The sequence below is a fragment of the Vulpes lagopus genome, chromosome 7 (assembly GCF_018345385.1).
Source record: "Vulpes lagopus strain Blue_001 chromosome 7, ASM1834538v1, whole genome shotgun sequence".
Lineage (NCBI taxonomy): Eukaryota > Metazoa > Chordata > Mammalia > Carnivora > Canidae > Vulpes > Vulpes lagopus.
This window is the reverse complement of record NC_054830.1, coordinates 43,415,581-43,429,389: the sequence shown is the minus strand read 5'-3', so window position 1 is coordinate 43,429,389 and position 13,809 is coordinate 43,415,581. Positions and strand designations below refer to the sequence as shown.

At 37.0% G+C, this 13,809-nt stretch overlaps 1 protein-coding gene across 11 annotated transcripts in view; it reads right to left on the bottom strand.

Annotated features, from left to right (window-relative positions):
• The window catches only part of CNTN4 (contactin 4), a 913,336-nt gene that overhangs the window by 460,082 nt on the left and 439,445 nt on the right, over window positions 1–13,809 (bottom strand). For all 11 annotated transcript variants that reach the window (XM_041761632.1, XM_041761629.1, XM_041761630.1 and 8 more), the window contains one exon: window positions 1,605–1,746. In XM_041761632.1, the coding sequence (XP_041617566.1) occupies window positions 1,605–1,659 (55 nt within the window). In that variant the 5' untranslated portion in view covers window positions 1,660–1,746. The remainder of the gene's footprint in view (window positions 1–1,604; window positions 1,747–13,809) is intronic.

Sequence of the window (13,809 nt, the reverse complement as noted above, 5' to 3'; positions counted from 1 at the left end):
GTAGGGCATTATAATGCTTATGAGTGAATAAGGCTTACAGTTAGAAAAACACAGTAAGAATGAAAACCAAAATTATAAGAATAAATTTGTAAGCATGAAGTGGACAAATGAATGATACAGCTAAAAGACTATATTATAATGATCAAAACTATGGATTCTGGAGTTAGACTGAGTTTGAAACTTAACAATTTCACCACTTACTGGCTTGGTGACCTTAGGTAAGTTTCTTAACTTCTTGACGCTTCAGTAATAGTAATAATAATACTGATGTGAGTAAAGACAGTTAATACTGACTTCTTAATGGTCATGATGGAATTAAATGAACTAAAGTACAAGAGCATAGCATAGTGCCTGGCATGGATTAAGTGACCTATACATGTTAGTATTACCATTGTTACCTTTAATGGTATAACAATTAGGGACTCCTGGGTGGCTCAGCAGTTGACCATCTGCCTTTGGCTCAGGGCATAGTCCCAGACCCTCAGGATCCAATCCCACATCGAACTCCCTGCATGGAGCCTGCTTCTCTCCCTCTGCCTATGTCTCTGCCTCTCTCTCTCTCTCTGTTTCTCATGAATAAATAAATAAATCTTTTAAAAAAGCAATTAGAAGTAATATGTTCTATCAAGCTTTCAATGTGTATAGCTATAGAACTCAGCTAACAGAACTTTAAGGGAGCAGTAATTATGTCTGTTTTGCTCAGGATTATATTCCTAGATACTAGCACAAAGCTGGCTCTTTGCAAGGTACTCAGTAACATTATTTGAATAAAGTCAGAGATCAAAGTAATGATGACCCAAAAATCATTTTTGTTTTACTTTATAAGAATGAAAATATATTATAGGTGTCCCTCTTGGACTTGATACTCTGAATAACAAAGCAGGTTACAACTAATTTCAAAAAAAGCATGGATATATATTCACCATCCTAACCTGAAAACCAACTCAGTACATGTTGGACATAGGTTGCATCAATGTTTGAATTATGTATGTTGGCCTGTAGGCTCACATCTTCCAGAAAATTAAGAAAGTAATAAATAGAAAGTCTGAACTTTTCAAGGCCCTTGTGTACTAGCTGACCATAGGTATATAGTAAAAATCTCCTGTCTCTTTACTTCCTGGCTCCTGCTAACTATACGTGTATTGAAGTGAAAAAAACAAAAACAAGAGAGAGAGAGAATCAAAAGATGGAGCAATATTAACAAAGACATTGAAAGAGCTACCCAAACAAACTTCCATCCACTGACGACATCAAAGTAGGCAATACTCTAAGACTGTATTATCGGTTTTATTGCCCAATATCTCTGTGCAATTGAGAGTGGGATGAGCTAAATAACAACTTTCAAACTAAATAATAGCTCAAAGGACTCTAAAAGGACCAGATACACAGGTGAAACATCAATGTCTAGCTTTGGATACACCACCATGAAAAGAGTCACTAAAAGATCATCAGGAAAGTATATTCAACAGTGTCAGTAAATGCTAGTCATAGTAGCGTGCACTCTTACAATTTTATCATTGCCATCTAAAGTGAAGGCCCACTTTTGAATTAGTGTGAAATACAGTGGCATTTTTAAATCAAAAAGTTTTTAAATGACACTCTACCTGCAAGGCACAACATGAATGATTGCAGTACCAGCAGTTCCCATGGCAACCTCATTTTCAGTTTCCGAGGTCAAAGGAGTTTCAAGTCCAATAACAAGTGAATAGAATCGCTGCTTCTTTTAAGTTTTGTTCAACCTTTAATCTGTGGGAAAGAAGAGACATTACAATGAGATTTGCAGATACTTCTCCTTGTGGTCTCTGCAAATTTGTTTTTACTTGAATACAAATAAAATTCACTTGTGGAAGAGTACTATTAAGGAAGACAAAAGTATGGTAAATTATGAATATGAAGCAAATAAGCAGACTTTCCTTCCAAATAACACTTGGGCAGGGATTGCAGGTGGTGTGTCCCTGTGGCTACTGAATGAAAGCAGGAACAGCTCTGATAAGATATAAACGAAACCAAAGGTAGGGGAACGGACTTTTTTTTTTATTTAACAAGGTCCTCCCCAGTCCCTTAGTCTCCAGTCTCTGTTCTTATTTATCTTCCAATTAATAATACACTAAAAATGTCAACATAGAAAAGCTGCCACTGAACAAAATAGGGTTAACATTACTGGATCATAAGGAAAAACTCCCAAGGTTTAGAATGGAGTTACATGTGGGAAAATTGTAACTACTCTAACAATTTAAACATTTTTTTCCCCCTTATGCTCTAAGTTTCATCTCTCAAATGCAATAAAATGTGTAGCTCCAGTGCCTACTGAGGGAAATCGTACTGTGTATGAGTAGCTGACTACTAGGCTCTTTTGGACAAATCTAGAACATGATTAAAAACACTAATTCTTCCATTATCCAGAAATCTTAAAATAGGGGAACTCTTGGTTAAAAAAAAAAGGCTCCTTCTTCTGTATTCCAAAGGCTACAAAGCAAGTAAATGAAGCAGGCCAGAAAACGGGGCACTCTGTGGAACACAGTCATGTCCTGTCTGAAGGGGGTGGGTGCTCCTTAGCTCAAGCTGATGGTTAACATACAGAGCGCAGGCCCAGGGTTGTAAGATCACCTACAACTTTTCAAAGAAAATTTGTAAATGTTACTGATTTTGAATATCTCCCAAGTTTTAAATATTTGAAGTCAGTTCAAAATATTTTCTTAAACCATATATGAACCAAAGTCAAATTGTTGTCAGATGCCAAAGGTCTGTAACATGACAGTGTGGGACCCAGGAAATTTAACAAAAATCCTCTACCCCTGGACAAGCAGAGCAGGACTAACTCCATTTTGTGCTACACCCGCCACCTCCTGTATGACCCCCACATGACCTGCTTATTGCTTAAGGCACTGCTCCACCCTAGTCAAGCCACTGGGCACACCCTAATTGGAAATCGCTAGTAACTATGTAACCCTGCCTTGTGCCTGCCAAAACTGCACCAATTCTGACCAAAGTAATAGGCCAGCTCAAATGGATACTATAGGGTAAGATGTAATTCAACTGGCCACCTGTGTGTGGACCGACATGACTGTGCAACTATCTGCGTATCCCATTGGCCACTGGCCCCTATAAAGCTGCTACGCCTCTTAGTCTCGGGGTCCAAGTCCCTACTCCGCTGTGTTGGGTATACTTGAACCCAAGCTCGAGCTTGTAAATAAACCCTTGTGTGTTTGCATCGGTGTCAGCTGCTTGGTGGTTTCTTGGATTCATAATCTTGGGCAAAACAACAGTATAACAGAACTCTCACCTCACTTGCTCTCATCTGCCCATCTCTCTCTCCCTCCATAATGCCAGCCAGTCATGTATTTATGCATATATATATATATATATATATATATATATAATATGCATATATTTTGCTTTCTAGGTATTAGGCGAGGCACTAGACTTACCAAAATGCAGACAATAGGTCTAGCTCAAGGATCTCCTACTCCAGAGGGGACAGTTATACACATTTCATAAAACAACAATACGATATGCCATTGTGAAGGAAGGAAGAGACTTTCAGGCCTGGGAGACCATCATAAAGGAGAAGAGCTTCCATTGGGGTTTAAAAGATGAGCAGGAGGCTACGTACTTACCACATAGTCAAATTTAGGAGAAAGCTAGGAAAGTGGAAGACTCAAATTCTCTATATAACTCTGGCTATAACCAGTAGCATGGTCTTGGGTATGCAGCCAATCCTCCTTCCTTCTCAGGATTGTGTCAAGGATACCCTCTTGTTAAGTAAATGAAAACTCTTTGAAAAATAGTGCCATACAAATGCTAGGTATTATTATTATTACTGTAGCTTCAATATTTTTATTCTGATAATAACCATGGGGCTTCTCATCTCACTCCCACTTATAAGGCAAACACTGTGACTGAACACAGGTTCACTGAAAACATGGAACAACACAAGCTCATTAATCAAGGGCTCTTAGTATTAATTTATACTGCGTGGTCACTGAGAAGCCTTTATGTTTACCAGAAAGCTAATAGAAAGTGAAGAACCATCATTAGAGAACTTGTCTTTCTCTCGTGCCCTTAAATAGCTCAGTTTCTGATAAAGCTAGGCTAATATGTTGTGAAGACAAAAGGGACTCTTAACTTCTGATCTGCTGATGTGGCTGAAAGTAGGCAGCATCTCTAATTGGATATGTTCAGATACTCTTCTGACATGCATGGTGATTAGACCATTTTAGATAAACAGGATATGCTGATCAATGAAAACTATTAATGTCTTAAGCAAATGATCAGGGTATTAATAATTAATTTTGCGAGGGAAATGTCATCTCAGACCTGGGTATTGATGTACAATGTTAAGCAGTTTCTTAAAGCAATTAAAATTAGCTTAGAAAATGTATCCAATTTCATGATAAAGATTTAATTCATGATATGATGCTATTTACAGTGTGTGTTAAGAGCTGTAGATTTTTAAGGACGAAGGAATTCAAGAACGCTATTGGCATTTATTTACATTCAGGTAAGGTAATGTTCACCTTTACTAATTAGAAATAATGGGGTCATTGACAGTAATTTGTCTAGTGGATAGGAGTAGCCAGAGAACCAGGTTTTCTATACAGAGCTGAAGATTCATGAATCTCATGTGGGACTGTGGTGCAGGATACAAAGTTTCATAATTTCAGTTTTTCTACTAAAGCCAGAAAGAAAGCTACAAGATGAGCCAAGAGTTATGGTGGTAATAGATCTCCTCTGCAGCTCAGAGCTCTCCCTGGTTTATCCTAAGGTGGCTATAGCAAAAGGTAGTATACTCACCACTAGCTTTGAGACCTTGCCCAAGAATTAGACTCGTAAATCCTAGAGAGGAGGCTACACAATGAAAGAGGACTTGTTTGCTTTATATGACTGAGCCAGAAGGAGATTAACTGAGAACTTGCAGGATATTTTTATACAATGCTAAAGAGAGCAAAACTCCTCTAGCCTCCAACCCTTGAAACAATTCTGATATTCTGATATTAATAGTAATACCAAAGATCTTCCTATGAACTACTTAACAAAAAGCAGGATTCAGTTCTCCCTTAAGAGTCCTGGTTTCTAAGAACTTACATGTAGGATCCGATCATATAATTATTTGATTTAGCACTCTGCTAAATTAAAATGCTGCTGGTATCCAAGTAGCTCTAATTCAGCTTAACAAGTAAGTAGATTTGCTTACTGTGCAACAAGAACAGTCCAAGATGTTGAGTGTGCAGAGGTCTTAAGGCTAAGGGTCCTGTCCTCAAGATGCTCACTATTGGCTTGACAAGAGAGGGGACTAAAGCAGTCATATTTCAGTTCAATGCATGTAAAAAAGTCTGTAAAGTACAAGGTGTTAAGGATGCAAAGAAATAACTGAATTGGGAGTGGGGTGGTGGGGCAGAGGCTTCAAGAAAGCTCTCCAATGGCCCTAAACAATTGAATTGGATTTAAAAGATAAAGGAGAGAGAGAAGGAAATTCTAAGCCAAGGGGATAAGGAAAATACAGACACGAAGCTGAGAACTTGAGTGTTGAAGTTACTGCAACACAAGATAAGCAGCAATGTCTGAAGAGTCAGACTTGTGCTTTAATCCTGGACCTCCCATTCCCTAGCTACATGGCTCATATGTAAAGTAATGGCAATAATACCTGTCTCCCAGGCTTAGTGTAATAATTACTGAGAATTTATGGAAGGCAATAAGGATGGGTCCTTGACACTTAGTTACTATCCTTTAAAAAATAGTAGAGCATAACCTAAGTTAGGGGCTGATATCCAAGCTACCTTAAATGTATATTAAAGAATTTGGACTTGAATCTGAAGGCTAAGTTGATAAGAGGAATGAAACAAGGATAGGACCTAAAAAAAAAAAAAAAGAAAAAAAAGACTTATGTGTATGGGAATCTACTTTAAATGCAATCCCCAGAAGTACATAATATCTTTTTTCCTTCTTTTTCTCCTCTGGTCTACAAATTAACTACATCTCTAATTACTAAGTATACTTCCAATATATAGCAAAATTTTCAAGGCCTCATGGCAGTAAGACAGATTGGAAAAAAGATCGGATTTGGAATCAAGCACACTGACTTCTTTCTTCCTGATTTTGCCTAAGTTATTGGACTTGGGAAAGCCATTAAACTTTGTAAATATATTTGTCTATAGATTGGGGATCATGGCACGAGCCCTATCCTCACAAGTGTGCTGTAAAGGTCAGTTGACATATGTTTTGAAAGTTATTACTGTTTAGATGGAGATTAAAATCCTCTCCCCAAATGGAGTTTAAACTTTGTGACGATAGGTAAGCCTTGCTTTATTCGTTGATATGTAAGAGGCACATGGACAGTGCATGGCACAGACTGGACAGTTAACAGTTGGTATGTAAATGAAAAAACAAATGTTAACTAATATCTTTTGTGGACATACCATGTGCTTTTATATTCCCTTCTATTCCATCTTCATAAGGACCCTGCAGGTCAGGCATCACTATCGTCTATAAAATCATAGCCTTGGCAATTAGATTTTGAGAGCCTGTGGGAGTTGTCCAAGGTCAAATGTCTAGAAATCAATAGAGCCAGTACTCAAATCTATGTCTTTATACTAAAGTCCCCATGCTCTTTTCTAACACAATGACAGAAATGTAAATAAAGCTATGTGTCTTTTAAAGCATGACATAAAGTTCTGATGGTGATTCTTTGATCTGCTTTTCACATGTTGGCCCTCTGCAGAAATGAATCCAGATGCCAGCGAGTAATAGTGTAGAATCTGCGTCATATTTATAATGCAAAGATTCTGAGATGAGATTAAGTCAGAAGGCTAACACATTTGTGTTAATTCACAAATCTTGTGACAGCACAAATTTGAGTAAGTTCCTTTCCCTCCAAGTTTAAGAGCAACGTGAACATTTGTCTTCTTACTAATTATTATTTAGAGTGCAGCTAGTCTTAAGGTAGGAATTTTAAAAAGGATCATCCACATTTCCCAGTTGTAAAGTTGAACATTTTTAACTCTACAATTAGCTAATGAGGTGTGCAGTCAATCACAATGGTGGGGAAACAGTGAGCAAAACTGAAAGCAAGAGAGAAATCTGGCTTCCTTAGAAAGCAATCTGCCAATCATTTCAAAGGAAAATGGCATATAGTCAAATCTGAAATTTCAATCAGTCAACAGATATTTACTGAGTGCCCGTTATTCAAATGGTAATATGCAGAATGAAGAGTCAAGGTCAAGGTCTTTGTCCTCAAGGGCACAACAACTCAGCAGGTAGAAAAGATTACAGATTATACAAGTTAGTTTATATGTCAAATGAGTAGTATATATAATGTATATTTCCTATGGTTATGGTAGCTAGCTGGCCTACAGGTTCTTCTTGCAGGGTGAAAATTCTTTTATCAATCAAATTAGCTTACTAGATTTTCTCCCTGTACAGCTTTTTACTCTATGTACTAGAAGAGAGACATTTCCATTTCTATTTCCCTGATGTCTTCCCTGCTTCTATGGAGACTGCAACAAATTTTCTTTAGGAATGGTGAAAAAAATGTGGATTGGTTAGTTTCTCTCATTGCATTGCTTGTCCCAGGCATCTCAAAGAACAGAGAAAACAGTGTAAAGAAGATATAAAGAGTCTGTATGTTTGGAAAATGCCACTTATTTACCAAGAGGTAGACTTGGCATAAGATGGAATCCCTTATTTAGACTGTACTCACCTACCGAATAGCTTATATGGTCTCTCTTTCCATCATAGACCTCATTAGAGAAGATACTGAAGAATTGCAGACAGTGGGTTAACGTGGACAATTTCCCCCCATTTATAAAGTCTTTTCTGCACAAAACAGTATCTACTACTTGTGGCAATTCTAACTAGAAATATAATAATTACATAAGGCAGACATCCTCAAGGATAAAAACCAAGCAAGCCAATATCTCTTTTGTCAAGTAACCTCTTTTTCAGTCACTGAGAGATACTTCTTATACATTCTGAGAACCAAGAAAGTTCTATACACTAATTTTTAATAAATTTTTATTAAAGTTTCTTAGAATATATACCCACCATCACTTTCTCAGTATACTCTCTCCTTATAAGACCTTAATCTGCTTTGATGTTGGACTTTTCAATTTGCTACTAAGAAAACAATTTTCAAAGAAACCTCAGTAATCCCAATAATTACAGTGCAGCATTTCAAAAGATCCCTGGATTGAGACTCAGCTTTGTAATATAACTTGAAGTCTGGAATTGTGATACCTCCAGCTTTTCTTCTCTTTTGCAAGATTGCTTTGGCTATTTGGGTCTTCTGTGGTTCCATATAAATTTTAGAATTGTTTGTTCTAGTTCTGTGAAAAATGATGTTGGTATTTTGTAAGGATTGCATTAAATGTGTAGACTGCTTTGGGTAGATAGCATTTTAACAGTATTTGTTCTTCAAATCCATGAGCATAGAATATCTTTTCATTTCTTCGTGTTGTCTTCAATATCTTTCATCAGTGTTTTATAGTTTTCAGAGTGTAGGTCTTTTATCTATTTGTAAGTATCTTATTATTTTTGAGAAACATACACAGAATTTAAAAGGAGTACATCTCATTCAATTTTGCTAGATGGGAAAATAGTATAATCTGAGAAATGTGAGAGCCTCAAATAGCTTTGGTGATAACAAAGCCATGGTGACTACCATTCATTTGCTAATCATCTTCCAAATACACAACTGTTCTCTGATACTATGATACAAGCCAAGCCTTCATGGATCCTTAGAAGCAATCTAAAACTAGACATGCAAAAGAATGAAACTGGACTACTTTTTTAGACCACACACAAAAATAAATTCAGAATGAATTAAAGATCTAAATTTGAGATGTGAAACTATAAAAATCTTAGACGAGAACACAGGTAGTAACCTCTTTGACATCTGCCATAGCAACTTTTTTCTAGATATGTCTTCTGAGTCAAGAGAAACAAAAGTAAAAATAAACTATTGGGACTAAATCAAAATAAAAAGCGTCTGCACAGTGAAGGAAACAATCAACAAAACTAAAACTATTGTTCAAGCTTTATTTAATCCTTATTTTTATTAAAGTAATACATAAACATAACTTAAATACTTATTTCTACTCTCTGGGGGGAGCTAACTTTCCAGGGAAAACAAGTTATTTTTCTGGTATGTATCTTAATTTTGATTAAATATAGATGCTTAAACTACTATTTATTGATTTGAAGCTTTAATGTACTACTAGTTTATGTTTGATGAGAATTCAGCTCTCTTATCTAATTATTCCCAATATCAGACACACATATCTGGGTCCACTGTTGTCTGACTTTAGCTATATCATTTAATTTGGTTAAAAATTTTGAACTAAGTCCCAAAGTATACTGCTTTTATTTCCTTTTTGTATTAGTTGGGAGTTTTTAGTTAATAATTTCCCCTTTAGATACCTGGGTGGCTCAGTGGTTTGGCGCCTGCTTTCAGCCCAGGGTGTGATCCTGGGGTCCTGGGATCCAGTCCCACGTCAGGCTCTCTGTGGGGGGCCTGCTTCTCCCTCTGCCTGTGTCTCTGACTCTCTCTGTGTCTCATGAATAAATAAAATCTTTAAAAAAATAATTTCCCCATTATTTGCTTAGGTTTCTATCACAAATTCATCCTAAACATTCTGCCATATCTAATACTTTCAATATTTTTAAACATATCTTACAGTCCATCAATTTTAAGAAGTATTTACTTAAAGTATGTAGATATTGAACACTTTCACAACTCAGTTGAGAAACCAATGGAAATGATGTCTGTCTCCCATCATGAAAGCCATGTATTCAAAGCTATAATTGTATGTTATGTAATTATCCATATATAAATACATAGAGAGTATATATGTGTGTGAGTTGCCAGTACAACATGTGCAGTTAATAAGCAATATAAAAGTGTATGTGATTGGGGGCACCTGAATGGCTTGGCCGGTTAAGTGCCAGACTCTTGATTTCAGCTCAGGTCATGATCTCAGGGGACATAAGATCGAGCCTCACTTGCAGCTCTGTATTGAGTGTGGAGCTTGCTGAAGACTTTCTCTCCCTCTCCGTCTCCCTTCCCCCCAATCCCTGTGCACACAAGTGTGCTCTCTCTCTCTCTCTCTCTCTCTCACACACACACACACACACACACACACACACACACACACACACTTTCTAAAAAAAAAAAAAGATATGTGATTAAACTATTAATGTTGGAGGCAATGTAATGGCAAAATATAACACAAAATAACAGGAAATCATAAACAATAGATATCTACAGAGTACCTACTATATAGTAAAAGTAGTCTCTTATAAATATTAACTTGTATCTTAAAAGAACCTTTTAAGTGGCACCTGGTGGCTCAGTTGGTTAAGAGGCCAACTCTTGATTTTGGCTCAGGTCGTGATCTCAGGGTTGTGAGATGGGAGTCCTGCCTTGGGCTCTATGCTGGGCATGGAGCCTGCGTAAGATTCTCTCTCCCTCTTCCTGTGCCCCGCCCCCCACTTGTGTGCACAGCACGCATGTTCTCTCTTTCAAATAAATAAATCCATCCATACATACATACATAAAATCTTTTTTTCAAGATTTTATTTATTTATTCATGAGAGAAACAGAGAGAGAGAGAGAGAGAGAGAGAGAGAGAGAGAGAGAGAAGGCAGAGACACAGGAAGAGGGAGAAGCAGGCTCCATGCAGGAAGCCCAATGGGAAACTCGATCCCAGGTCTCCAGGATCATGCCCTGGGCCAAAGGCGGTGCTAAACCTCTGAGCCACCTGGGCTGCCCTAATTTTTTTTTTTTAAGGGAACCCTTTAAGGTGGACAATATTTTCGTTTTAATGGTTAAATAAATTGTTCTTTGTTACAGCTAATAAGTAATAGGGACAGGACATGAACTCTAAATGCCGCCCCCCCCGCCAAGTTTATTGAAGTATATTTGACATACACTCATGTGCATTATTTACAGTGTAAGCTTTGATGAGATTTCAAAAATTTATGCAGTCATACAACCACTACTATCAAGATGTAGAATATTTGCATCACCCTTGAAATGAACACTAAAAGTTCAACCTCAGAGTATAGATATTTAAGCTCTATGTTGAAATTCTCCCAAGCAGTTACAATGCAGGTTTATCAGAGAACAGGCAATTGTAGCATTTAAAAAATATACAGTATTTTGCTCTTATTTAGACTGCTTCTCAGATACTTCATCTCTCTTTTAGAATGTCATTCCCTTATCTGTACATTCTCATTACAATAAAAACAAGAACAAAAGTAGATCATAGCTGAAGACAGGGAAATACATGGCACCTCCACTCCTCCTCCACATTCCTATGGAAAGCAAAGCTAATTAAGGATGGCACTCTTTCTTGCTTAGCCCAAGGGCAGTCCCAGAATCTTTTCAACATAAAATTTCAAACAGACACAACAAAATCAATATAGCTTTCAAGTAAAATTAAAAATTTCTTTGCCTTCCCTATGGTGGTTGAAAACACTGGCTTTAGAATTACTAAAGCCAGGTTCAAATCCCAGTTCTACCATTTAGCTGTTGACCTTGGGCAAGTCATTTAACTTCTGTTGGCCTCACTTTTCTCCTTGAGAAAGTGACAAGGATGATAGAGGAATAGAAGATAAAATATTTATAAGTGGATTTTGCTAGAAAAAGTTGAGCATGGGTTTTGAGTAGGTGAACTTGTTGCGAAAAGTTGATGAGCAAGCAGTAAAACATCTGGCTTCAGGAGACAATGGATGCAGGAAAGCACACTGTACCAATGGGGGAAACCCATGATTATACCAGATTCCTTCCTGAGCACCAGAGGAGAATGTATGGAGGTGGTTTGGGGTAAATGAAACTGCCCAGAGACTCCAGTCTCAGTCTTGCTCTCTGGGTATTGGGAAGTCAACTTTGCAAACTTTTTTAAGTCTCCTACCATCACAGCAGGATGGTTTCTTAGCAACCATCTCACGTTTGTTTTCCTTCTGCCCACTGGTGTGCTACAGAGTGCCAATTCTGCTAAACTCTCAAATAAATCACTGTTAATGAAGCATGCTGCACATACAGACAGCAACAGGCATTTTTTAATCACCTAAACTAAAGAAGAGCTAAAGGTAAGCACAAAACACTCTAATACCTAATATATTAGGTGTCAGATTTAAAGTGGCAAGAACCGTATGACTTTCAGAGCTTTTACTTGGATACACTTAGTGGGAAAGTAAAGCTTACTAGTATATTCATCACTATGCACAGCTTGCCAATTGCTTGGACAGCCAAATCAGATATCCGGTAGCTTAAAAGTGAGTCTGTATCTACTTAATCAGAAGCAGAAATAAGATTACAAACATAAATGTACAAATTATGATAGGCTATAACAATAAGGGACCAATGTCTTTTACAATCTCTCCTTTATTCACAAATTATTAACTATACTTTTAGTAACTGACAAGCCAGCAATGAATAAGGTAGATATAATCTGTCCTCATGAAGTTTATTTTATTTTATTGAGGAGTAGGGAACATGGTACTTTAAGGGTGTTAGAACAGTAGACAACCAGAAAGTGTACCAGTATAAGTTGAGTATATATGGTTTTTAGAAACAGACCTAAGTTTAAATCTGTTTCTTCTTCTTTTTTTTTTTTTTTAAGATTTCATTTATTTATTCATGAGGGACATAGGCAGAGGGAAAAGTAGGCTTCCCACAGGTAGCCCGATGCGGGACTCGATGCTGATGCCGGAACCCCAGGATCACACCCTGGGCCAAAGGCAGATGCTTAACCACTGAACCACCCAGGCTTCCCTAAATCTCAGTTTCTTACATCTAATACCTGAATTGTTTTGTAAAAGTTATTTCTGACCCTTTAGTTTTTTATGTATATAATGGAGACATTGCCATCTACTTTAAAAGTTCACAGAGGGGTGACTTGGTGGCCTAGTCAGGTAAGTGTCTGCCTCAGGTCATGATTTCTGGATCCTGGGATCCAGGCCGGAGTCACGCTCCCTGCAGCGGGGCGTCTACTTCTCTTCTCCCTTTGCCCCTCACCCCACTGGTGACCTCTCTCTCTCAAATAAATAAAACCTTAAAAAAAAAAAAAGAAATTCAAGGAGAAATATATGAGCTAATACATGTAAAATTGTCATCACGATAATAACAGTCTTAATAAAGGTTTTGTCTTATCTATGGGAACTTTGAAGTCTCTCTACCTCCTTGGTGTAGTGATAATATAGCATCTATATTCATAGTTTTTAATTTCATGCAATGATAAATTATACATTCCAGATCCTCTGCTATCCTTTACAGAAATAAATACTATATAAGAAAATTTATCTAAAAAAATATACACCTACAGTCTATCTGGCACAGTGCTAGGCACTGGATATCATAATAAAGTTGACAAAGTCTTACCATCCTAGAGGTTGGATTCTAGTGCATTTTCCTGTTTATTTTCTCATGGACTCATTTTCTTGAAGAATGAATTAATTTCCTGCAAAGCACACCTCAGTATCATTGTCCTTTATTCTGGGACTGCATGTAGATTATAGGATGTTTTTATGTCTTTTGACAAACTCTTTTGAATTCTTATTTGATACAGCATAGTTTACTAGAAGTCCCTGAATAATAAACAGAACTATTTAAGCAAAGAATCACCTGCATTTTCTTGTATTCTGCATCAAAGTATGTACCTTAGACATGAAAAATGGCAGAGTGATAAAATGACAAGCTATTTTTTTTCCATTGAGTACTTCTTACATGTCAGTTACTACCCAAGATTTTATATAGATTATCTAATACAATAACTTGAGGAGGTAGGTATATAATAATTGCCATTTCAAAGA